This window comes from Ursus americanus, chromosome 18 (genome assembly GCF_024610735.1).
Source record: "Ursus americanus isolate L20-20 chromosome 18, mUrsAme1.1.p, whole genome shotgun sequence".
NCBI lineage: Eukaryota > Metazoa > Chordata > Mammalia > Carnivora > Ursidae > Ursus > Ursus americanus.
The window spans coordinates 12,957,236-12,982,382 of NC_142144.1; the positions used below are offsets into that span (position 1 = coordinate 12,957,236).

Sequence of the window (25,147 nt, forward strand, 5' to 3'; positions counted from 1 at the left end):
CACAAGTTGCCGGAGGGCGGCGTGAGGTGCCCTCCCGCTTCCAGCGCGCCCCAGCCCCGGCTCTCGCTTTGTCCCCGCGCCCTCTGGGGCGCATCCCGGGGCGGCGGCGCGCGGAGGCCGGGCCGGGCGCTGGCGGCGGCGGGCTCACCTCTCATTGTCCGCGGCGGCGGCGGCGGTGGCGGCGGCGGCGCTCCGGAACCCCGGCAGGATGTGGCGGAAGCTGTGGTTGCGGTCCAGCTTGGGCTGGCTCTTGGTGCGCTTGATGGAGCCCTTGAGGCGGCGGCTGAGGAAGCCCTGCGCGCGGGGCGACAAGAGGGGGAAGGGGAGGCGGGGTTAGCGCGGCGGCGGGCCCGGGACCCGCGCGGGACCCGCGCCCTGGCTCGGGCGGCCGCGCGGCCGAGGGCGGGCGCGGGCTCGGGCTCGGCCCCAGCTGCTCGCCGCCCGCCCGCCGACCGAGCGCCGACGGCCCGGCCCGCGCAGCGCGGCCCAGCCCACCCCGCGCCGCCCGCCGCCCGGCCCAGCCCGCCACGTCGCCCCCGCCCCCTAAGCCGCTGTTGCCATGGCGACGCCGAGCCGAGCCGCGCCGGCAGCGGCCGAGACCGCCCGAGCCCCCCGGGCGCGGGGGCGGGGGGCGAGGGGCCGGGGCGGGGGGGCGAGGGGGCGGGGCTGCGAAGGGGCGGGAACCCCCGGGGGCCGCAGTGGGCCCCTCACCTCTTCCATCCACGAGGGCACGCCCCCACCCACCTAGAGGAATCCACGCCACGCACCCGGTCCCGGCTTGACACTGTGCGGCCCTCCCCTCACGAGGTCGCGGTTCCCAGCCCCAGGTCGTATGGATGAGGGAAGCTAAGTCTCTGAGAGAAGGCGTGTGGTCCGTCCTCTGGGGCCAGCCGCTGGTAGTACCCTGGCCACCTGGTCCCCTAGCCTGGGTGCCATTCCTTCAGCAGGCGACGGTCACAGACCCTCAGGGTGAAGCCCCTTGCCTGGAACCTTGATACTTCAGCAGGGCCAACCGCCTCAGGGGCAGGGTCCCTAGCACCTAGCTCAGGCACGGGGCAGAGGCTGAGGGGTTGCTAAGTATCCCTAGCGCCTGCTTCAAGATTTGCAGCCACGTCTGAGACAGAAGACTGGGCCTTCACTTGACAGGCTGCTGCAGGGCCGCATTCATACCCATGGTGGGTAGAGGCCGCTCCCAGGAGGACTACAGCAAACCTCAGCCAGGGCCCCCATTCAGGCCATTTCGTTTGTCCCATCTACCAGGCTGCACTCACAGGACAGAGCTTAACCCCACCCCGAACCCCAGGAGCTCCTGGTCCATGGAAGAGGCAGGGAAGAGACAGCAGGCAGGTTGAACCAGTGCTCCCTTTATAGGTGAGGGAAGATTTAGGGGCTCAAGGGGCCGCAGCCTGGGGTGTCCAGGACTTGCAACTATAGAAGGCTGGAGGAGGAGGAAAACTCGTGGGAGGCAAGTGTTCCTTGGGGGAGGAACTGCAAGGAGTTCTGGGGTCTCACGCCCCACCCCAGCCTCAATTCCAGGTGTTATAAGGAAGAAGCGAGCGGGATAGTAACTCATTTTGAAATGACCATGGTACACAAGGTGATTACCACATTTCATCCGTCATACAGTAAAGAATCTAGAGGTGGACATTTGCTATAGACCAAGCCCGGTGCTGGATCTGTCCGTCTCTATGGCCCCAGCAGCCTCGTCATAACGCGGTGAACTGTTAGCTGTACCTATCATCTCATGTCACCAACACAAACAAGAAAATGACCGAGAAACACTACCCCTTTCTGCAAATGAAGAAACCTTGCTCAGAGAGGTAAGATGACTTGCCCAAGGACTCAGTTTCCAGGCCTTTTTCCACAGGACCCCCCCCTTCTGCCCACCCTCCGCAGGCTTCTCCTTTTCCTATCTTTCCCCCCTTACACTTTCCTCTCCCTCGGTCTCATATCCATAGGAGATCTATCCCTGTGGTCACCTGCCAGAACTCTGCGCATCCTCTAGGGCCTACGTGAAACACCACCTCATCCAGGCCTTCCCAGGCAGCAGGGTCCAAATGCCTCTCGCTCGGCAACTCGGTGTCACCCAAGCTACTGTAATTAGCTGTAGTTGAGCAAATACCTCTTAGGTGTTTGGGACCACAGGAGGGACCCTCCTCCGGAGAGCAATCCCTTAATGGAGAGGGACCACCAATGGTGGCAGGCCAAGGAACAGCAGGGTGTCTGGGAGGAGACTCGGCACGAAGGCAGAAATCTGCACTTGCGTGTAAGCTCTGGGAGCCCCCAACCTTGGCCTCTTGCCGGTTACGTGGGGAGGGGAGAGGCACCTGGCCAACGAACCTGGATGGGTTCTTCTCTCACAGGTGTTGTCAAGCAAGTTCCCCAATGGGCTTGTACTTTGTCTTGGTTTTTATTTTCTACACCGAGGAAATTTCACAATTTTTACACTCTTGTACAAAGAACCACGAGGCATTTTTCACAATTTATGTAGTCATTATGTAGCTATACTGACAGCTTTATCCTATTTCGGAGGTTTTTTTCTTTTAAAAGCATTCTTCCTTCTAGGAGGTTGAGTGGGAGGAGTGTCACTTCCTCTTCCCCACCCTTCCCTTAGGGCTAGACTTAATGCTCTTCTGACAAGCTGCCTCCTCCCTGAAGCCTACCATCCCCCACCAAACCAACCGTGACCTTGGGAGTCTCAGACTCTGTAACATTCATTACTTCATTCGTTCACATTTATCGAGAGCCTGGTATGTGCTAGACACAGTAACCAAAACAGCCATTAACACTATGAGGGGAGCAGTGTGCAGATTGATAAAGGCTCAGATCTGTTCGGAGAGTGATTCTTCAGGGGAATGGGGAAGGTCCCCGTTAACCCCCCATCACACCCTGAAGGACCTTGTGTCGGACAGAGGACCCAGCTCAGGGCTCTGCATATAGAGCGCTTAGCAAATGCTCTATCATCCCAGAAAGCCACAGGTGGAAGGGGACTCAGTTCCAGAAGACTGGATTTAAGGGTGAATGAGACCCAGAGAGGGGAAGGGACTTTTCCCAAATCACACAGCAAGAAGAATGCAAGACTGCAGACTCCAGTTCCCTGCTCTGCCCGGCCTCACAGCCTGCTTACTGACCTCTTTCATGGGGTGGAGGGCCAACGGCAGCTTCTCACCCAGCCCTGGCCTGGATGAAGGGAGATGAGCCTTTTCTCCTTTCCCTTCATGGGCAGGTACGGGGACATGATTTCCAGAGCCAGCTGCAGCTCCAAACTCAAGAAGCATTTTCAAGTCGGAAAATCTTATTCGAAACCCAAGCCAACCTTAGTGAGAGGCAGTGGGCAAATCAGGTCCCTTCTTTCGGGAAGGGTTCTTGAGGTCCACTTTCTAGGACTGCCGTGAAGCCAGTTCTGAGCGGTTTGCCTGCCCCCTGTTCCCCGTTCTCAGCCACTGGCCTGCTCTGAGCCTCAGTATCCCTATCTGTGCAATAGGCTCATGATGGTATCTATTTTATAGGGTTGTGGGAAGGATCAAATGAGGCAAGATATCACCGGTAAAATAGTAAATATTAAGCCACTACACACAGTCTTTACTCTTATGATCACTGATGTTGGCGGTAAGGCAGCCACCGATTTTTGCCCTAAGAAGACACATGACCACCACGGGTGGGAGTCTATCTGGGCTCTCCCAGGAGCCCGAAGGCTGTCTCGCAGCAGGGACAGGCTGGTGTCATGCCTAGTGATGAATGAACACACTTGCAAAATGATCCCTGAGCCACGGAATGGCATCCCGTTTGGTAGTTTCGAACGCTTTTCAACAGCAACCTCACAGAGACTCCCAATGTACAAAGTGTGTGAGCTGGGGGCGGCCAGGGCTGCTCAGGGGGAGGCCTCGGCTTTCATTCACGAGAGCAGGGACTAAAGCTCAGCGAGCAGCCAGCGCTCTCTGTGAGGATGGAGCTGCCAGATGGGATGTGCGGACTCCACTCACACAGCCCGCAGCCACCGCCCCCTGCACGGTCTCAGGTCAGGTAAGGCCCCCGAGGGCCTGTGCCCAAGGCTGCTGCCTGCGGGACTGGGTGGGGACAGCTGTGTAGCCTCCGCCCCTCTCCGGCCGGCCGGCTGCCCATTCCAGCTCAGCCATACGGCTCGCCCGGGCTACGGTCCATGTCACCAACCAAAGTGCAGGGCAGTCCCTGGTGGAGGGCCAAGAGGCCTGTGGGGTCTCTGGCAGAAAGGACCCAAGTTCTCGCAGCTCCCCCACCTGTTTCCAGCCACTATGCCACCATCCTGACATCTGGCCCTAACCCTGCTCACCGCTTCCTCAGGATGTTCTAAGAAACTTTCTCAAGGGCCTTAAAGAATTCCAGACACACGAATTTGTTCATTCTCCCATTTCGGTCAATTCCAAGTGATGCTGATGGGGAGAGATGACCAGTTGTGGAGCTCCTGCTCTGGCGGGTCCCGCCCATGGCACTCACCAGACCCCTCCCAAGCCCTAGGAGGGAGGCCGAGGAGGGCCCAGTGCCTGTTCCCGGGAATGCAGGGAGGGGGTGTGCTGTAGAATGCAGAATGTTTGGGGTTTTCGGGTGGGGAAACGGAGGCTCAAAGAAGTGAAGCCACTTGCTGAAAAGTGGCAGAGCTGTTAGGTGGCCAAGCTGGGGGTTCAAGCCCCTGGGGTGGGCACGGTGGGGGCCCTCTATACATGTGCCCGCACACAGGCCCCGAAGGCCAGACTGGGAACCGACAGCTCAGCCCTAACCTCCCAGGACCACAGGTCAGACCAGAGGAGAGAAGGGAAGTGCCCTCTCCCTGACCACAGGTGAGGGCCCGGCTGCTCAGGACGGGGACACCTTACCCAGGCCCAGCCTCACACATGCCTCATGCACGAGTCACCGAGGCAGCACCCAGGGGACCACAGGTTTGCATTCCAGTGCCACCACCTGGGTACCCAGAAGTGGCATGTCACCACTGGTCTCGGAGCCATTGTCAAACCTGAGTGTGAAGCACCGGACACAATGCCTGGTATATAACAGGTGCTCTGTCTAGAGTGAGTCCCCTCCCCCAACTCCATCATCTGTTTGGCACTGCCTCCGCCATCCTACCCTCATCACCTTCTCCCCTTCCAACAGCCAGACCAGTGAACGGGCCTGACCTGCCTTTGACTCCCACTGAGACCTTGCTCAGGATGGAGGCAGAACCCAGTGGGCTCTCCCTCGGCCCAGGCTCCGCTCCTCCTCCAGGGGCCATCTCTAAGGCCTGCACCCAAACAGCCTTCAAGGAAGAAAGCTGTTTTAACAGGTATGTCTCTCAGTATCTTTCTGCAGCTTTGCACGGATGCCAAAATCACACCTAAAAACACAAGAAAGGGAGGGGAGGACCTCATCTAGATAGTTCCACCTCTCTCAGCCCCAGGAGAGGAGATTTGCTGGGCACACTGGCTGGCAGGCAGCAGGCTCAGGCTCCGGGAAGAGGTCCTGCTTCCAGAGTCACAGGGAGAGCTGAGAGGGCCCAGATCAGGCAGCCAGGCCAATGCCCACATGGTACACACAAGGCACCCGAGGCCCAGGGGGCAGGGGACTTGGCCAGAGTCTCTGCACAAAGCAGTGGCAACAGCACAGCAGAACCCAGGTGTCCTATCTCCTCACCCAGTGCTCTCTGCAGCACCCCACCTTTCAAGAACCTCTCGAGCTCCCCACATTTCCTCTTTCCAGGCCTCGGTCTCCCCTTCCGTATTGTAAGGGCTGGGTTGGGTGATCGCCAAGCTCCATTCCAACACAGATACCTGGTGATTCTAAAAAGCTGAAGCTATGGGGCGCCTGGGTGGCTCAGTCGGTTAAGTGTCTGCCTTCAGCTCAGGTCATGATCTCAGGGTCCTGGGATCAAGCCCCACATCGGGCTCCCTCCCTGCTCAGGGAGGAGCCTGCTTCTCCCTCTCCCCCACCCCTGCTCATACTCTCTCTCAAATAAAGTAATAAATAAACAAATAAATAAATAAATAGACAGACAAATAAAGCTGAAGCTAGAGCAGCTGCCTTCCACAGCTGGGCTCTCCCAGGCCTGGCACTAAATTACCAGCAACTTCTCCGGCTTTGCCCACATCCTTCACGGTTCCTCCTGCCCTCCTTCCCTGTTTCTGCGGCTCTGCCCTCAGCAAGCTGCCAGGCTTCCCTGGCCTCCTCCCCTGGGAGGTATGGACCCCTCAAAGCGGGTCCCAGCTGGGGAATGACTCACTGCGGGTGGAAGGTCAGACATTGTGACAGGGGAAAGAGGGGAGGCATTTGAGCCAGGATTAGGTCGGTGCCTTCCTGGTAGCCACCTACCCGAAGGCCACCCTATGCCCACGTAACCCTCTGTGGTTGCCTGCTCCTTTGAACGTCAGACCTCCGCACTCCAGCTTACCCGGAGAAGGCAGCCAGACTACCTGGGTCACACAAAAAAGGACCAATTCATGAGCCATGAGAGCCAGCAGGGGGCCGGACCTTGGCACATAAGGGTCACTCTTGCATTAAACACTCATTGGTTGAACATCAGTCACCTGGCCCAACAACCGCACTTAATCACGTTCACATGGAGAAATGCACACAGCCAGAAATGCACACCAATTCAAGGACATGCATGCATACAAAGACACATAAGGGGGGGCGTGCCCACAAAGAAATGCATGTGCAAACATACCAGTCTCCTCACCACCACCACACACACATACACGCACATTGACCAGCACACATACCAATACACACACACACACAGTCATGAAACATGCAAATAAAGATACAAATACACATACATACTCAGCTGTCACCAGGCACACACAGAATGACACACGGGCCAAAGACCAGCCCATATGTGTTCACGCGCACAACCACAGCGGGAAGGGAAAGTGGTCCAGAAAGCAATGTTCAAAGAGCTAGGAGCGCAAATCTCGGGTCCAAGGGGAGAAAATGCCGTGGCTACCATAGTTCCCCTGATCCGTGTGTAGGCCCTTACTTTGTACCAGGATCTCACATCTTATTTGCTTCTCCCACACCCTGAAAACTGGCCTTCCCAGCTCCCTGAACATGTGCTTTCTTGGGAGTCCTGCAGCCCCATTGCTCCTCAGGGCCCCACCCCTATCCAGAGCTGGAGACCCCTGCCCCATTTCTCCTTCTGCCGTCATCACACCTAAAACTCCACCTTGGCCCTAGGGTTACCTCAATCTCTAGGAATGCAGATAAAATGCAAATGCTTTTCATCCCCTCTCTCCCAAGAGGCATGGTAGCAAAGGGTTCTACCACTTAATGGCTATGGGCCCAAGGCCAGTGACCTAACCATCCAAGTCTGTTTCAATTCCTGTAGAAGGAGGACAACGGTAGTCACCTCAAGTTTGTTGTAACAAGTCAATGAGATCATGCATGTAAAGAACTTAGCCCATTTCCCGGCACTTCGTAAATGTTAGCTACTATCATCGTCACGGTCATTGTCATGGTTTTTATTGCTTGGACTTTGACCAGCAGGGGCCAGCCCTGCCCTTAGCCAGAAGGAAACAGAGGGCAGAAGTTTACCAAAGCAAACTGTGGGACCCAAATCGCCTTTGATGGGGAAGACTGCTGGTCAAGGCTCATTCAAGGTGTATTCCCTGAGCCTCCCCATGTGCTGAGTCCTGGAAGGGACTCTCTGCCCTCAAGGATGGAGCTGGAGAGGCAGCGCTGGCCCTTCCTGAACACTCCCCCATGGGGCCTTGGCACAGGCTGTTCCCACAGCCTGGAATGGAGGCCCCCTTTGCCCACGGGATCCTGCACACCCTTTAGTCTCTTCTCATAGTCACTCCTCAGGGATCTACCAGGTGCCCTCGGATTAGACCAGGTCACTCTGCAGACTTACACAGTTGTAATTATACATGTGTTTATTTCATGCCTCCCTCCCTCACAGTATGTTGGGGGCCATGGTGGCCTGGGTTCCCAGTGCAGGACACCTGGCAGGTATTCCTAAATATTTATGATACGAAAGAAAAAGGAGAAAGGTGAGAATATGCTCTGGGAGGTTTTTTAAGGGGTTCCACTTGTGGTCAATCTGGGTGGGCTTGCTGGTGGAGACAGCTTTTGAGAGCCTAACAGAAACACTGAAAGTGAGGCAGTGGGTGGTCTTGCTGAGATTATCTGGGGTGGGGAAGCCACATATGAGCATTCCAGGCAGAATCACAGCACAGGTAACAGCACAGAGGTAGGAAAGCTGTAAGTCCGGCCGCCTCAGAGGCCCATGGAGTGATCACAGGTCCCTCTGACCTCCAGAACACCACCACCTGAGCCCATGCTGATAACACGGGGCAACCCCCTCCCCCACACACACACAGTGCAGAGGACACCCAGCTCAAGGTGTCCCCTAAAGAAGTCTGAGAGGAAGGAGGAAGGGGGCACCCGGTTGGAAAGAGGGCGAATAAGGGCAGATAGCAGGGGGAGAATGAGGACAAGAGAGGTCCTCCTGACATGTGCCGGTGCCCAGGACCAAGTGGCCTCAGTGAACAGAAATCAGACACGCATTTCCGAGGTCTCAGGAAGGGATGTGATAACCCAGAGCAGCCAGGGAGTGACTCACTGCCCCATAAATCGTCTGGCTAGCCAGCACTTGCCTTAGCATGAACGGCCTGTCCCAGAGGTCTGGACAGCCACAAACACTTCATCAGCTCTTTAAGCCCTTGGCCAGCTCTGACCTCGGGGTGGGGAGTCCAGCACCGAGGGCCGCCTGGCTGCAGGGAAGCGGACTCCAGCAGGGAGCCTCGCCCCTGCAGCAGGATCTCCACTTTCTCTCTCTGCCTCCCTCGAGGCCCTGCCTGAGGGCCCAGCACAAGACCAGTCTTCCTGGGGTGACTCACTGACGTCTGTGCTTAGTCCCCAGGTCCTGTGCTCTGTATGCTTCGCATGAATGAACACTCTCAGCAGAGGCTGCCTGGCAGAGTGGCAAGAAAACCATGTTCAGAGTCAAGAAATGTGAGTCCAAAACCCAGCTTTGCTATTAATAATAATGAGGACTGTTCCAACATGCTAATAAGAGTAAACCAGATGTACTTACTCAGCCCTGTCTGAGCTTCAGGCGCTATATTAGAGATTTACAGTACTTACCTCGTTTAATTCTCACAATCCGACATGCAGATGAGAGAACGGAGGCTCAGAGAGATCAAGCATCTTTCACAGGGTCACACAGCTAGGAAGTGGCAGGGCTGGGGTCAATCCAGATCATCTGTGCCAGAGCCCAAGCTCTTCCATAATCCCATTATCACACTGTGAGGCTCTAAGCAGGCACCTTAGCCTCTCTGTGACTCACTTTCCCCATCTGTACAACACGGGGATTGGTCTAGCCAAGGTCTAAATCCTTCCCAGTGTGGGCATGCCATCATTCCCCTCCCTGGTGACCCATTTGCAGGTGACAACAGATGGGAGGACTCTTCTGGAGGAAGGAAGGGTGTTACTGGTGGGGACTCTGGCTCTCTGCTGGGCCACAGGGAGCTTCTGGAAAGTTAGATCCTCCCCCTGCCCGGCCCTCAAACACCCAGCTGGCCTGGAGTAGCCCCTGGGCAGCAAGGCAGGTAAGAGGTGCTATCCTGTTTTTCCCTGCACCAAGAGCCACCAAGGAGGGGCGCAGGGGTGGCACAGCGGTTAAGCGTCTGCCTTCGGCTCAGGGCGTGATCCCAGAGTTATGGGATTGAGCCCCACATCAGGCTCCTCCGCTATGAGCCTGCTTCTTCCTCTCCCACTCCCCCTGCTTGTGTTCCCTCTCTCGCTGGCTGTCTCTATCTCTGTCAAATAAATTAATAAAATCTTTAAAAAAAAAAAAAAAGAGCCACCAAGGAGCACCAGGACCCCAGGGTGCCCCAGCCCCAGGGACAAGTAAATGTTAGCGGGAGGGAGAGGCGAGAGGCGGGTGGCAACCCCATAAATCCACCTGAGTGAGCAATGCTTTTTAAAGCCCTTTTCACTACAGGATACAAAACACACCATTTTGGGAGAGGATTTTATAGGCTATTTCTCCTCCTGGATGATTTACCATCTGCAGGCCTGGCTCACCTGGGAGTCCTGCCCCTGAGGGATCATGGGAACCCATGGGGTGGAGTCAAGGTCAGTTTCACAACAAGGGCCGGTGTCCTTGCCAGGGCTCTGTGCTGGTCTGGATGACTTGTCCTGACCTCTCCTCCCCAGATGGGTGGCTACTCAGCCCCAGAGACACCAAGTGGGGCTCTCAGAAGCCAGAAGATCTCGGCTCCCCTCCCCTCCCCAGCCTGCACTCACTCACCGAATTCATTCTCTGCCTCTGTCTCTCTCACACAGCTTCACTGCACAAGCCCATCCAGGTGCCCACCACAAATGAGGCCCCGTCTCAATGCCCAGGGTTCAGATAAATCAGAAACAGTGGCTGCCCTTGAGAAAGTCACCGTCTGGTAGATGGTTAAGTCACAGTCTGTGCTCCAAAGCCTAGGGGAGGGGATGCCTGCTGGAGTGAGGGGAGCGCGGAGGCAGGAAGGAGCTCTCTCAGGGAAATGGGGAGGACAGGACCAGCCTGTAGGAAGGAAGGCCCTGAGGCTGGGACAGGCTTGGGGCGCTGGTCGGAGGAGCTGCATGCCTCCCCCCCAAACCATCTAAGATGCTGGAGTAGGGCAGTAACAATCATGGCTTGTTTTAGGCATTCTTTAAGCAATTCCACAGGAAAAGTAACTCATCCCAATGCGGGGCCTTGTATCGGAAACAGATGTCATTGCTGCCACCTCCAAAGAGGGCCTCCTGGCTTTGGAAACAATTCCCACCCGAAGACTCAGAGATAATTATGTCTATAATCCAACCCAAATACCACTTGATGTGACAGAGGCAACTGCTTCATTTTCAGACCATGACGGGGTGGGGAAGTGAAGGCATCTGAGCCCTGCCCCCGCAACATCCAGTCTCCTGCCCCCCCCCCCCCGAAGAGAGCCTGTGGGGGCCACAGCATGGGGTAGGACAAGGGGAGCAGTTCCCTTCCAAGCCTGGAGTGTCTGCCCTGCACAAACACCTTTTGACCCTTGGGGGGGGGCATGCTAGCTGGAGGCAAGGCCAAGACCAGATGAGGCAGGGAAATGAGGAGGCCCAGGTTCCAATACCAGCTCTGTCCCCAATTGGCTGTGTGACCTGGGACAATGCACCTCCCCTCTCTGGGCCTCAGTGTTCTCATCTGTAAAATGGAGAGAGTAACACCGTGGTTGGCAGAGCCTGGGCTGGTGCTGTGGGCCAGGCTCTGCAAGAACTTCAACACTGTACAAACGGCCGGGGGCTGACAGCTGGGATTTGAACCCATATCCGAGGGACTTTCAGCCCAGGCTCTGACCACCACCCCACCTCTACCAAAAGACCAGCCTTGCTCTCTTTCAAAGTCCTGGTGAGGCTGGAACAAGGCACCTGCGAACCGTCATAGAATGGCCACAATGGAGTGTCTACTGGCCAGCCTGGCGGCCCTCGGGCTGGCCGGCCTCAGCCTGCATCTCTCCTCCTGCCGGAAGGCTGCATTCGCCCCAGGCCTTGCCCCCTTCCAATGTCCCTAATCAGGGTCCTCTTTCCCGGGTCCCCAGCTCTCTGGCCAACCCGGGTCCCGTCAGCTCAGCCACCAGGGCCAGGCCCAGCTGTCCATAGGCACTCCTTGATTCGAGTTCTTCCCTCCACCCAGTGGTGAGCTTTGCGGCTAGTAGTTTAGCTCAGCCGGGCCCCTGTGGCCCTGAGGGGCACAGGAACCCCTGGAACTTCCAGCTCTCCTCTGGGAGTGGCTGTCCAGGCGGCCACTCGCTGCCCTCTGCTGCCCCCAACTGGTGGAAAATGGCCCTGTGCAGACACCTTGGGTTCCCTCCATCTGCATTCACCACCTGGGAACTTGGTCTCTGGCCGCTTAGGTGTCACTTTACCCACCTCCACCTCCTGGTGCCAGGGCTGAGCCCTGGAAGCTCTGTCAAAGGCAATGTCGCACTGGGGCAGCAGATGATGGGTGGGAGGGAGGTGTCTGTCTGATTACCTGAGGGTTTGGGGGGAAGGTGTCTGGTAGGAGTGAGCCCCACCCACCGGAACGAGGGACAGGGTGTGAACACCCACTGAATGCCTCCCTTGTCCCAGGCACGGGGCACTCACGGCCACTCTGTGAGAAAGGGGCTCCTGTGCCCATTTACAGATTGGGAAAGAGAGGCTCAGAGTCAGGCAGTGATACCATCCATTTATTAATGGGGCCGGCAGCCTCCGAACCCTACCAAGTACCCCAGCCCGCCCTCAGGTTCAGGACATTCCAAAGAGCCCCTCATCCCACACCCCTGACCCAAAGAGCGTCCCGGTCCACCCTGGCCGCCCTGGCCAGCTCCTGCACCCGGGTTGTCTGGGACAATGTCCCCATCTCCTGCATTCCCACTGCAGGAAAGGAGCCTCTCCTTGCAGAAGGTGGGCACAGACCAAAATGATAGTAATTTTCCTTTTGGGTTTGAACAGTTTAATAACAATTAGGCGCCGTGAATGGCAGGGGTAGAGGAAGCCTCTCTCTACCACCCTCTCATCTGGGGAACACTTGCCAGACACCGGACAGGGAGTCTCCAGCTCATTGGGCTCGACCGAGCAGGGTATTGTGAGGAGGGACCCCAAACCTGGGTTCAGCACCACTGTCTTGTCATGGCCAACCACGGCTGCATGGCTGACCTCCCAGTGCCGGCTTGGGGGCCACAGACATAGACGTGTCCCACGTGAATGCGCATCCGAGATGGGCCAAGGGGAGCCCCGAGGGGTGGAGTGAGCCCTGACAGCCTCCCCTCTCTGGGCCTCAGTGTTGCCACGTGTGCAGTGACAGCATTGGCTCGTCTGATCTGTGAGCCTGACCAGCTTTTCTGTTCACCACCCCAACGCCTAACTAGAGTCACCCTCGCTGAGAAGGGGCACCAGTGGGGGCAGAGAGGCAGCCCAGGAGTGGGCAGGAGACACAAATGCCCTTTCCCTTCAGCCTCTCCTCCCAGGAAACCCGATGGAGGCAGGGAGAAGGTCTCGACTGCAGGGAAGAGAGGGCTGGAGCTGGTAAAGCTTGAGGAGCACTGAACGGGGGCAACTGAGAGACCCGGGCTCAATTCCAGGCTCGGTCCCAGATACGCTGTGTGACTTTGGGAAAGGAGCCTCCCCTCTCTGAGCTTCAGTCCTTCCTCCATACACGGAAGGCTTCATGACCATCTCCAACAGCCCTCAAGGGTGCTGCGGAGGGGGTCCCTCACAGGCCTGCACGTTTATGTCCACGTGCCTGTTCCTGTGGGCGTGACAGGAAGATAGCTGAAATATGGGGAAGGTGCAGAGACACTGCAGGAGCGGGAAGAGAGGCGTGAGTAGCTGGGGAATCCTGAAGGCCACATTCCAGAGACCTGCTGGCTCCACTCTCTCCCAGCATCTCCTGCGGCTCCTGTGTCCCACAGGGGACAGTCCAGAGCCTGCACCCATTCACTTTCCTCCCTCGCCACCCTCACTTCATGCCTTCAACTCACTCAACACTCTAATCCCATGGGGCCATTGGCTTATCTCGATTCGCTTCCGTCTCCCCCAATTGCAATACTCTTTTTCCTTTGTTCCTGACAAACTCCTACACATCCCTCAAAACTCGGCCCCTCTGAGCCTCCTCTCAGATGCCTCCTCTAGAAATTCTTCCCTACCCTTCCTAGCCAACGGGGACTGCCCCTTGTGCTGGGTTCCCACAGCACCCCAGCCACGCCCCCACCACAGCTTCAAGACCAGCGAGGGGGTGCCCAAATGAGCATCCAGTAAAAGTGGGTGATTGAAAGGAACTAAGACCCCCTTCTAGAAGCATTTGCAATCAACCCAGTACTGAGTTTATCTGCAGCTTCCGCCAACCCCCTGGGCCTTCCCCTCCCTGACACTTCTCCTTCTCCATCTTGCAAAAAATAGCCCTGAGACCTAATTTCAGCTAAACCTTCAAACACGATTCTCCACTTTCAACTTCCCGAGGAGGAATCAATTGGCTGTCAAGTTTCCCAGAGCCTCTGCCACCTCCCACACCCCAGCCCCGCCAGCTTTCCTCAAGGTCGATGGGAGGGGGTGGGGGCAGAGGAGGGAGAGGGGAAGGACCCACCCTACACCAGGGGAGGTTGGGTCTGGGGAAGGTGGTGGGCTAAGGGGACCTGTGGGGAGACCAGGAACAGTCACCACTGCCTTCCCCCCAAATCAAACTATGAATTCCCAACATGGAGTGCCAGGTGACAGGGGGCCGCATGCCGCTGTGCTAATGGTCTCTGGGCTTTGGGAAGGGAGATGGGCCCATGCAGAGCCTCTGGACCCAGCCTGACAGTCTATATAGATATGGGGCCCCCAGCTTGCTGCCTGCCCGCCCTCTCTGGCCCTCTCTCCCTTCCAGGATTCCCTACTGATACAGAGAAGACAGATCTGGGTTTGAGTCTTGGCCTCATCATCTCTTCGGAGCCTGAGAGCTGAAGGCCAGAGATGGGCAGGAGGTCCATTTGGTCACCTGCTTCCAGCTTCCTTCCCCATCCTACCCTCATCCAGGGTCCTCCACAGCCCTCAGGGCACATGCCAGCCCGCTAGCACCGTGTGGTCCTAGTGGCCCACACCCAGCTGGATGGTGAGCTTGCACAGGTCCAGCCCCGCCCAGGCTCTAGTCTTCATGGAAGAGGGAGAGAGGGTAAGTTCTAGACAACAGACGTGGTGGTTCTCCATTAAAGTACATGGTTGCAAAGGGGCACTTCTGTAAGAGGTGGTGACATCCTGTCACCCAAGTTTCAAATGGCAGCAGAGACACCAGTTATTCAAGTATATCCTGTCTCCCCTGCCTCCCCCAGGCAAAACCATGTTCCCCAAGTTCCCTCGGGGGGCTGCACAGAGCAGCAGTCAGTCAGCCAAGCGCGTGAGGATGTGGCTTGCGGGAACACATGTGAGCAAGTGTAAGCCGGGGCAGGGAAGAGGGTGTGCTTCTGGTCTTTCACAGGGTCTGGGTGAAAGCGTGTCCCCAGCACCCAAGCAGGCACACCGCCCACCCTCCTGTCCTCTGCTCTCCACCCTGACCCTCCCTAGCACTGTATTGTTCTAAAGCCAAAAGGGAAACACAATTCCAAGGATAGTGGTGGATTTTCTGCATTACGTGTCCACCCTGGGTCAGACCTGGGCCCGTCTGCACCAAGACTCACGAAGGTCCACCACAGTCCTTCAAGGAAGGGTGGGCATTCCACACTGTACTGATGAGGACGCAAAGCCAGAGAGGCTCAGTGACTAACGAGGTCACACAGGTCACGGAAGAGCCAGGATTTGAACCCAGATCCCTACGTCTGAGCTCTCCAGCACCTCGAACTCTGAGCACTAGCCCAGGACAGAAACTCACACCCCTTGGGGCGCCTGGGTGGCTCAGTCAGTTAAGCGTCCAACTGTTGATTTTGGCTTAGATCATGATCTCAGGGCCGCGGGACCGAGGCCCGCGTCAGGTTCTGCGCTCAGCACGGAGTCTGCTTGAGATTCTCTCTCCCTCTCTCTCCCTCTGCCCCTCCCCCTGCTCAGGTGCATGCTCTCTCTAAAATAAATAAATAAATCTTAAAAAAAAAAAGAAAGAAAGAAACTCACATCCCTTTCCTTAACTGCCACACACAGAAAAGGACCGAGCTGCCCAGAGAAGGACAAAATACACAGGTGTCCAACAGTCCTGGCGTCCACGCCTGGCTCCATCACTCCAGAGCGGTGTGGCACGACCTCACGGCCCCCAGCCTCAGATCCCTCATCTGCGAAATGGAGCTACTCATGGTACCTCCCCTCGAGGTTGCTGTGACAAGTAGGGAAAATGACAAAGGAACACGCCTTCCAGCGTGCAGAGCCGGCCGTGCAGGCAGGACCCTGAGTCCCGACGCCTGGGGGCCCAGAAGGCTGGGGCTGGCTTTGCCCCACGTGTGGTTTCTACACCATTACACAGAGAGAAGATGTCACTGCAAGGAAGACGCCAAGCCTACCCAGCAATTAAAGAGCCACAAGTGACAGCCACGTCAAGGTGTGATGATACCTCTATGGAAGCAGTAAAAGGAGAGGGAACAGGGAAAAAGCCACACCGAGAGGTTCCGGGAGGGCGCGGGGCAATGGCTCTCATCACAGCCGGGAGCGCACGCTCGTGCTCTGGCATCAGACGGGCTAGGTCTCAATCTTGGCTTTACCATTTATTGGCATTTGGAGCTTGGCTGAGTGATATCCCCTCTCTGAGCCTCAATTTTCTCATCTGTGAAATGGGGTGATCAAAGTGTCAGCTTCAGGGCTGTCTTGAGGATTAAAAAAGATCATGAATGTGAGACCAGAAGCGCAGGGCAGGTGGCTATGTTATTAGTCATTGTTCCCTAAGGCCCCTGAAGGCTCGGCCCCGTGGCTCTGGCCCCCAAGAGCCTGGGGAAGGCAGGACTCGGCCTCAACTGCAGTTGACTGGTGTCAGGGTCACCCAGGTGTCAGCGTCCTGGCCCTCCCTACAGGCTGGAGATGGTCTCCCAGGGGCCCCTGCCACACCCAGGGGAGGAGACCCTGAATCTATTCTCAGCCCAGGCTTTCCTTTCCTCCTCACTGCCCAAGGCTGATTCAGAGCCTGACGCTCCCAACCACCTTTTGGGGCGCTGGTTAAAATGCAGGTTTCCAGGTCCTGGCCCCCTGCTCTGAGTTCTTGAGGGGACCTAAGAACCTATCTTGCCAACATTTTTATGACACACAGACAGGTAAGAGAATCAGTTGCCCTGGGGAAAGCCCCATCCATCCCCTTAGCCGGGCACTTGAGGCACCACCCGACACAGACTCAGCCCTGCTTCCCAGCTTCGCCTCCTACCTACCCTGTCCTCCATACCCCTCAACTCCAGTCCCGCCGAGCATTTTGCCGTTCCACAAACACATCAATTTCTAGTGTGCCTCTGTGTCTTTGCAGCTGCTGTTCCCCCTACCTGGAACTCCCTCTCTCACTGTCCCTGACTACCCAATTTCTACCGACCCTTCAAGACCCAGCTCAAAAGTCAGCCTCTGGGGCACACCCTTCCCAATGCACAGGGAACAGTTAGTCACTCCTGGCTCACCCGGAGCCCTGATACCACACTGCACGATGAGAGCCAGGCTTGTGCTCTCTCTGTTCCCTCCACTCAAAACCCTCTTTCTCCTGCTTCCCGTAGGGCTGGCTCCTCATCCATTGGGCCTCAGCACAAATATCACCTCTCGACCACACCACCTCCAGGAAGCCCTCCTGGTTTCCTCTATCACAGCAGCCTGCTTTTCTTCACAGCACATAACCTGAACATCAGAATGTGAGCCCATAAATTCAGGGGCTTTGCCTACCTTTGCTCTCGTGGCCAGCTCCTCCCACTGAGCCCCAGTCCCAAGAACGGTGCCTGGCACACAGCTGGCATGCCATAAAAACTGCTGAATAAATAGATGGATGAGCTAATGATCAAACATCCATCTCTACTGTAGACCATGAGCTCCCAGGGGAAGAGACCCTGGCTACTACTTTTCCCTGTCTACCAATTCTCCGTGCCTCTAGTGGCCAACAGAGCTCTGGACAGAGGAGCACATGGTAACATGCTGAATGGGGAAGAAAAGGGATGCAAAACTGTGCGTGCTTGGCAAGGACATAGAGAGTCAGATGTTAAGGGTCACCACGTTCTGTTTCCATAAAGTTGTTTAGGTTTGTAAGAAAAAGGTGTATACTGGTGGGACCACTAAAATCACCAGCTAAAGTATATATGCTGGGTTTTGCCAATTTCAAGACATCATCAGTTTTAAGATACAGCATTCTTTTATGTGTCTCCAAGAAAGAAAGAAAAAAAAACCACAGCAATTCAAGTACGCCACACCACAGGCTGTAACATGACAGATATTAACATGCAAAAATAAGAACGGTGCCATCTTAAGAGTCGAGGAAGGATGGTGTGTGTGTGCACACATGAGGCTGTATTTATCTGGCCTAGCACTAGACTCTCTCTCCCCCAGCCAGCTTGCTCCGGGCCCCATGGCTGCAGGGCTGTCTGTTCTCTGTCTGCCCCCTCCCTCACAGGATGGGACCCCCACGTGGCCCCCAGGCTGAGCCACCGAGAGGGGAGCAGCTGAGCGATCGGATACCTAGAACAAGGGAGGCTGGATGCTCTCCCGGTCCGTGAGGCTCCAGGAAGGGGGCCCGCGGGGTCGCAGAGCAGCACCCCAGGCCAGGTGGCGATGGTGACGCAGAGATAGTTACCGTGACCCGGAACGGCGTAGCGGCCGAGGGCTCCATGCTGGGGCTCTTCTCTGACAGGCTGCCGGGCAGACTGCGCCGGGAGCCTGGCCTTTCCTGGGGCGACTCTGTCAACAGAGGGAGAGAGAGGGTGAGGATGGACAATCAAGGCCACTCAGTCAGGCCCTCTTGTCATTCCCATCCTGGCCAGGACGACAGACAACTGGTCCCCATAAAATAGTATAGTCACCGTGGAAAACAGTTTGGCAGTTTCCCCCAGAAAGTTAAAAACAGAATTACTGCATGACCCAGCAATTCCACTCCTGGATATATACCCCAAAGCCTTGAAGACAGGGACACAGACACATACACAGACTTGTATGCAAATGTGCGGAGCATCGTTATCCCTAACAGCCAAAAGGTGGAAGCAAGTCCCGAGTCAGTCCATCCACAGATAAATGGATGTGTACAGTGTGGGAGATCCGTACAACAGAAGGCTGTTCCATCACAGAAAGGAACAAAAGTTCTGACACACGCTGCGATATGGACGAACCTTGAAAACACACTGAGCAACAAAAGTCAACACAAATATTGTATGAGTCCACTTAAGGAAACACCTTCTAGGCAAATTCATAGAGATGGAAAGTAGACTGGAGGTAACCAGGGGCTGAGGACAGGCAGGATGGGGACGGTATGGCTTCATGATCAGAGTTTCTGTTTGGAGTGATGGGAAAGAGTGGGAAACAGATGGGGCAGTGGTCACACAACACATAACATACGGCACATAAATATACTTAATGCCATTAAATTGTACACTTAAAAAGGATTAAAATGGCAAATTTTATATAATATGTATATATACACCCCAATTTTTTAAAAGATTTTATTTATTTGAGAGAGAGAGAGAGAACGAGAGCACAGAGGGAGAGTGAGAAAGAGAAGCAGACTCCCCGCTGTGCGGAGAGTCTGATGCAGGGCTTGATCCCAGGACCCCGAGATCATGACATGACCCGAAGGCAGACGCCCAACCGACTGAGCCACCCAGGCACCCCACCCCAATTGAAAAAAAAAAAAAGGTCTCCTAAAACCTGCACTTCAAGTCATATATCTTGTGACATAATGAGCTATCTGTTACTGGAGGTATACAAGTAGTCTCTTCGAACATGAGAATCTGTGATCTCTGGCTTCTAATATGGCCCTTCTTTTCCAGAGGCCTTAAACTTGATGGAAGTGCAAGGGCTGGCAGTTCCCAGGATCAAGGGTAGCAGCCAGCTGGTTATTCAGTGTAGCCATGGGGGACCCAGTGCAGCTACAGCTCCCCACAGTTCCAGAGAAGCTGGAAATCTGAGTTTTTTTAAATATGAACTATTATAATTTTTAAGTGGTGATGACTCATTTAAAACTTACGGCCATGACCTGAGCATGTCTGTTCAAAACCTCCCAGGTCAGTGCAAGCTGTCCGCTTTCCCAGCTGTTCCCCCACACCATGCTTGCCATGCTCAGCACCGGCTGCCTCTTTTCCAGAGCTCTGGCTGGGACCCCCCACAGAGGACTCTGGCCCATCCCATCCTGCAGGCCTCCAAGGAGACCCTTGGTGACCCCTCTGTCCCCCGCTGTTGGCCCCCTTCTGGCTCGTACAGCCAGGCTAAGCTTCCTATCAACATTCTTACATTGCACCCAGTGCGTGTGCCTGTGTGTGTGTGTGTGTGTGCCCCTCTGCTTGACTGTGGAACCCTAAGGCCCAGGCCCAAGCTGCCTGCATCTCCACATCCCCAGTGCCCTGTGTGGAGCCTGGGACACAGGGGGTGCTCAGGAAAGGCCTGTTGGTTTGTAAGGAAGAAAAAGGATAGGGCGGAGATTTCCCTGGTATGCACACACACACACACACACACACACACACACACACACACACGGGCAAGTTGGGTGCACGCTCAGCACACGCACACGCACGTCCACGTCTATGCATGTACCCATGCAGACTTATCCCCAGGGACACGTCCATGTGAGGACAGGTGGACGTGTGCACATACACAGGACAGATGATGAGGAGCAGGCTTTTCCAGAAGGCCGAAGGGGCTACTACTAGGGGCAATGTCTACCCCTTCCGATCCATTCCCTCCTTGTAGCCAGATTGGACAGGGTCTTTAGACATGTGCAAGGCCAGAGTGGAGCCTGTCACCCCCCTAGGACGGGCTCCAGTACTGAGCCCCGGCTGATAGCCAAGCAGGCAATGCCACCCTGGGCCTCGGGGAGGTGGGCCACCACCCATGGGGATGGGTTCGGGCAGAGCTGACCACCAGGTACCAGGTAGACCTAAGGCAGGCGTTGATACCAGGTCCAGATGTGCACTAGCCAGCCCTGGGCCACCTTGTCCAGAAAAGCTTCCTCCACTCGGCTCCTCCTCAGCCCAGTGACCGCGATCTCTGAGGGCCTCGGCGCCTCGCTTGTGGTACTTCTTGCTGAGAACCTTCCTCCCTCCTCCTCCGCGGTCCCCGCTCATCACACTCTAGGAGACACCCACTCTTTCTGGAGGTTTCCCGAGGAAATCTCTTCTTGAGCTCCCCAGTCTACCTTCACCTCTCCCCCACCAGTACCCCACGCCCATCGCCTCCACCTGGGGGTCCACTATACCAGCTGTGTCCTACCATGTGTGAGGCAGGGTGCTCAGCCTTCACAAGCCCCTCGGGAACTCCCCTCACTCCCCCAGCACGTGCGCGCGCGCGCACACACACACACACACACACACACAACTATAGCTCCACCGCCCCTTCCTGGGCACTTGGGCCCTCATGGCTCCAAGCAAGACGTACAGGGAGTCACCTGTAGGGGACAAGGAGCCCAGCAAGGCTGCCTCTCTTCTGAGACCAAGACTGATATTCCCCACAACCTGTGCAGAATAGCGCCTCTTGCCTCCTAGGTCTGAGCCAGGAGGCTCTCAGGGGCTGCTTGCACCAACCACCCATTTTACAGATGAGGAGGCTCAGAGCAGAGGAAAGGAACTTGTCCAGTAGCCTCTAACCCAATAGGTCTAGAGCAAAGACTCTCCCAGGTGCTCCCCAAATAGCCTTAAACTTCAATTCAGAAGCCCTGGCCATGCCCCATATCCCTGTCAGAAGGTAGGTATGCAGCAAGGGGGCTGCCGGGCGGGACAGGATGGGAGTCCGCTCTCCCTCCTGCATAGAGCAGCCAGTTCTTTCTGACCTCTCCAGCCTCCCAGCCCATGCCCAGGGCAGGGCCTTGCCCTCCAGAGGAAACCGAAGAGGAACCTTTATACCTTTCCAGGTAGCTTCCACTGGCCACAGTTTCATTCTCCACTCTTCTCCACCCTGCCATCTGCTCCAGGGGGCTGACCTGTGTGGACCCCACCAGCCAAGCTTCTGGGGCCCCCAGCTTCCATGGGGTTATTAGGCCAGTGGCGGTGGGGGGCCCTGGCAGGGAGATCAGGGGAGGGAGAGCCGCCCAAGCTGGCTGCCTCCCTCCCTCCCTCCACTGACAGTCCCAGCTACTATCAAGATGAGCCCGTCTCCGAGCTCTCGCACACCTCGCCTCCCTAAGCCTCAGTAGATCATTCCCGGTTGTCACTAGCTCTGGGGTCCCGCACTCCTCTTCATGATTGCCCACACCCGCCCACACCTCAAATCATCCTAGCGTAAGTGCCATCTGCTTCCTGCTGGACCCTGACGGATCCACCAGGCGGGATCCCAGCTGCCCAAGACCCAGCCCCCGCTTATGGAGCAGAGACAGCTCCTTTATGGAGGGATGAGGAGGACAGGCCAGGAAAGAAGCCGTGTGTGCTCACGGTCCTCAGAGGCAGGGTCTGGGCCGGGCCAGGCTCTCTCCCGATCCGACACCCCAAACGGCTTTCCCAAGCCTGCCACAGGCTCAAAACACAAAGTGAACAATAGCCTCGTGGATCACTGAGTTCTCAGCCAGCATCTCTCTGCCTTCTACTCACTATCATTTCCTCTGAGGGGTCTTTTTAGACATCTTTTCCCCAGATCCCCCTCCCCGTGAACCTTTAGTACCACATATCCAGTAGCTATCTTTAGGTACTTACTGTCCCTGTATCGGGCTTCAAACAGAGAAAGAGTCAGAATTTTTTTGCCCCTTCCCTTCCAAGAGCCAATTTCTTTCCGTCCACTTGGGGCAGTATTGCCCCCACTGAGAAGGCCAGATCTGGACCCATTCAAATGGAATCCCCACACGACAACTTGGACAGCTGTGGTGCGCTCCATTTTCCAGATGAGGAGACTGAGTCCTCGGAGGCAAAAATGACTTCCTCTAAAGTTCCACCAGGTAGGAATTAAGAGTACGTGCTGAAGCTCCTTCAACTGTCCCCCCAAACCCGCACTGAGGACCTCACAGAAGGCTGAAGGTGCCTGGTGCCTGGGGCAGGGGGAGGAGCCCAAGGCTGGCACCAGGAGACAGGATTCGACCTGGCCTCTGCTGTGTGACCCCAGGCCAGGCCCTTTCTGTCTCTGAGCTCCTGATTTATCGGCAACCCAGTGAGTCAGGGGGGTTAAAGCAGGGACTATCTCTATTCTCCGCCACCAAAAGGAAAGCAAAGACAAAAAAACAAACCCTCTCTATTTTACACAGGCAAAGAATATGGAAAGTTGACTGCCTCCCCCCATCCTAATTCTGCCTGCAGGGATTTAGGCTGAGTCCTTGACAAAAACATAGATGCCTATGCCCCTTGATTTAGCAGTACTTTTTTTCTAATTTGGGGAAGCAGACCCTGGGAGGCTCAGGCCCTGTGCTCCCCAAAGGTCTAAGTAACACAGTGCAGAATCCCAGACAGGGTAAGTGACCTAACCCTGTGCAGCATGAAGCTGGCATCCCTAGACCTCGGAGCACTGGTCCAGGAGTCTCCCCTCAGCTCAGACTCCCTCTGTGACCTCCACATGACCTCGGGGCTCCCAACCTGCAAAACTAGGCCCCGGGACGAGCCGATCCTGGATCCCCTTTCCACCATGAGGTCAAAAGAGTCTCCATTTTACCAGGAACATCAGGCTGTCTTCCGTTCCTGGAAGCCACAGCCAGAGAAATGCATTTTAACCTTGATGTGTTTGCAAAAAATAAATAAAATAAAATCGGTTTCATTCAAATGCTGCTGGCTTGGTTGCCATGGATACCACCTAATCATGAAGGATGACTGTTACTTGTTCCCATGGAAACACGGAGGCCTGAGGAACATCCTGTAATTTCAGACAAGACACCAAATTTCAGTTGTCGGGTTGCACTGCCCAGATCTTAATGCTTAAAAACAGGGAGAGGCAGCAACCTCTAATATTGGTGTCAGGAGAAAAGAAGTCAGCACAAGTATAGAAAAAGGAGACAGGAGACAGGGCTGTATGTGTGTGCTGGACCTCAACGGTGACCAGGAAAAGGCAAATTAAAACTACCAGATACCATTTCACACTGTTCAGAGAGGCAAAAATAAAAACGAACAGGGACCCCGAATGTTGACGGGGATGTAGAGGACTTTCATCACTGCCGGCGGAGTAGAAAGGGTTTGAAGAACAATTAGACGAGGGCTAGTGGAAACCGACACACGCACACGCTGTGGGACCAGAACTCCTCCCCCTTCCACATCCAGTCTAGAACGATGTTTCATCCTTGCATGTGGAGATCCGCACAAAGATATTCCTGCCACACTGTTTGTAGGAGCAAAATGTTGGGAGCGACCTAAATGTCCAACGGTAGGGGAATGGATGACCCCACCCCGGGGCAGTCATTTGGTGGAATACAATACAGCAAGGAAGAGGGTACGATTTGGGGGGCTCTGTGCACAGGGCACACAACGGCACTACAAAGGACCCGGTTCCATAAGACCCACATGAAGCACACCCAGAAACAGGGCATTGAGTGAAAAAAGTACGTTGCCCAAGGAAATGGAATGCAATCCACTTACACACATTTTTGTACCAATGTTCGTAACAGGTGTAATAGCCAAAACCCAGAAATAATTAAAACGTCCTTCAACAGGTGAACGGTGAACCCGTGGCCCATCCACAGCATGCGAGGCTGAATCACGGCCTCCCAAAGACATCCACGCTTCTTCCTAATTCCCAGAGTCTGTGAATATGTTACCTTACATGGGGACTTTGTTGATGGATCAAGGTTAAGGAGACGGGAGTGTACCCTGCATTATCCAGGCAAAAATAGTCTTATAATTCGAAAGAGGAAGCAGAAGGATGCAATGATGGAAGAGGCAGGAGACATTCTAAGCATGAAAGGAATGATGGAAGAAGGGATCACAAACCCAAGAAATGTGGGTGACTTCTGTCTTGAAACTGGGAACACCCTTCTGCTGACAGCCAGCAAGAAAACGGGATCTCAGTCCTACAACCACATGGCACTGAGTTCAGCCAATGCAATGGATTTTTCCCCTAGAGCATTTTGAAAGCAACTCGACCTGCTAACACCTCAATTTTAGTCCTGCAAGACCCATGACTCATGGCAGACTTCGGACTTACAGAACTGTAAGATGGCAGAGCTGTGTTTGAGCTGCTAAATTTTTTTAAGTTTATTTATTTTTCTTTTTAAGTAAGCTCTACACTCAATGTGGGGCTTGAACTCATGACCCTGAGATCAAGAGTCCTATGCTCTTCTGACTAAGGCAGTCAGATAGCCCTAAGCTGTTACATTTTCATTTGTTGTGGCAGCAATAGAAACAAACACACATACCGTGAAATGCTACACAATAAAAAAAAATGCACTATTGATAGATTTCCACAACTTGGGTGGATCTCAAGGGCATTATGCCGGGGGAAAAAAAGCCACTATCAAAAGGCCACACGGAGTAGGATTCCATTTCTATGCCATTCTTAAAGTGGCAGAGTTCTAGAGATGGAAGACAGATTAGCGGTTGCCGGGGATTAGGGATGGCGGGGGGCAGGCAGGTGGGTGTAGCTATACAGAGCAGCACGAGAGCTCTTCATGGTGATAGAATAGTCTTGTGTC

At 55.4% G+C, this 25,147-nt stretch overlaps 1 protein-coding gene across 10 annotated transcripts in view; it reads right to left on the reverse strand.

The window, feature by feature from the left end:
* DAB2IP (DAB2 interacting protein) overlaps positions 1–25,147 on the reverse strand; it is a 191,437-nt gene that overhangs the window by 87,982 nt on the left and 78,308 nt on the right. For 8 of the 10 annotated variants that reach the window (XM_045791026.2, XM_045791023.2, XM_045791029.2 and 5 more), the window contains exons 2-3: positions 18,206–18,309; positions 149–294 (exon numbers count right to left, since the gene is read on the reverse strand). In XM_045791026.2, coding sequence (XP_045646982.2) covers positions 149–294; positions 18,206–18,309 — 250 coding nt within the window. Of the gene's footprint in view, positions 1–148; positions 295–18,090; positions 18,310–25,147 lie in introns of those variants that run through there. The other 2 variants (XM_087869399.1, XM_087869398.1) reach the window with 2 other exon arrangements.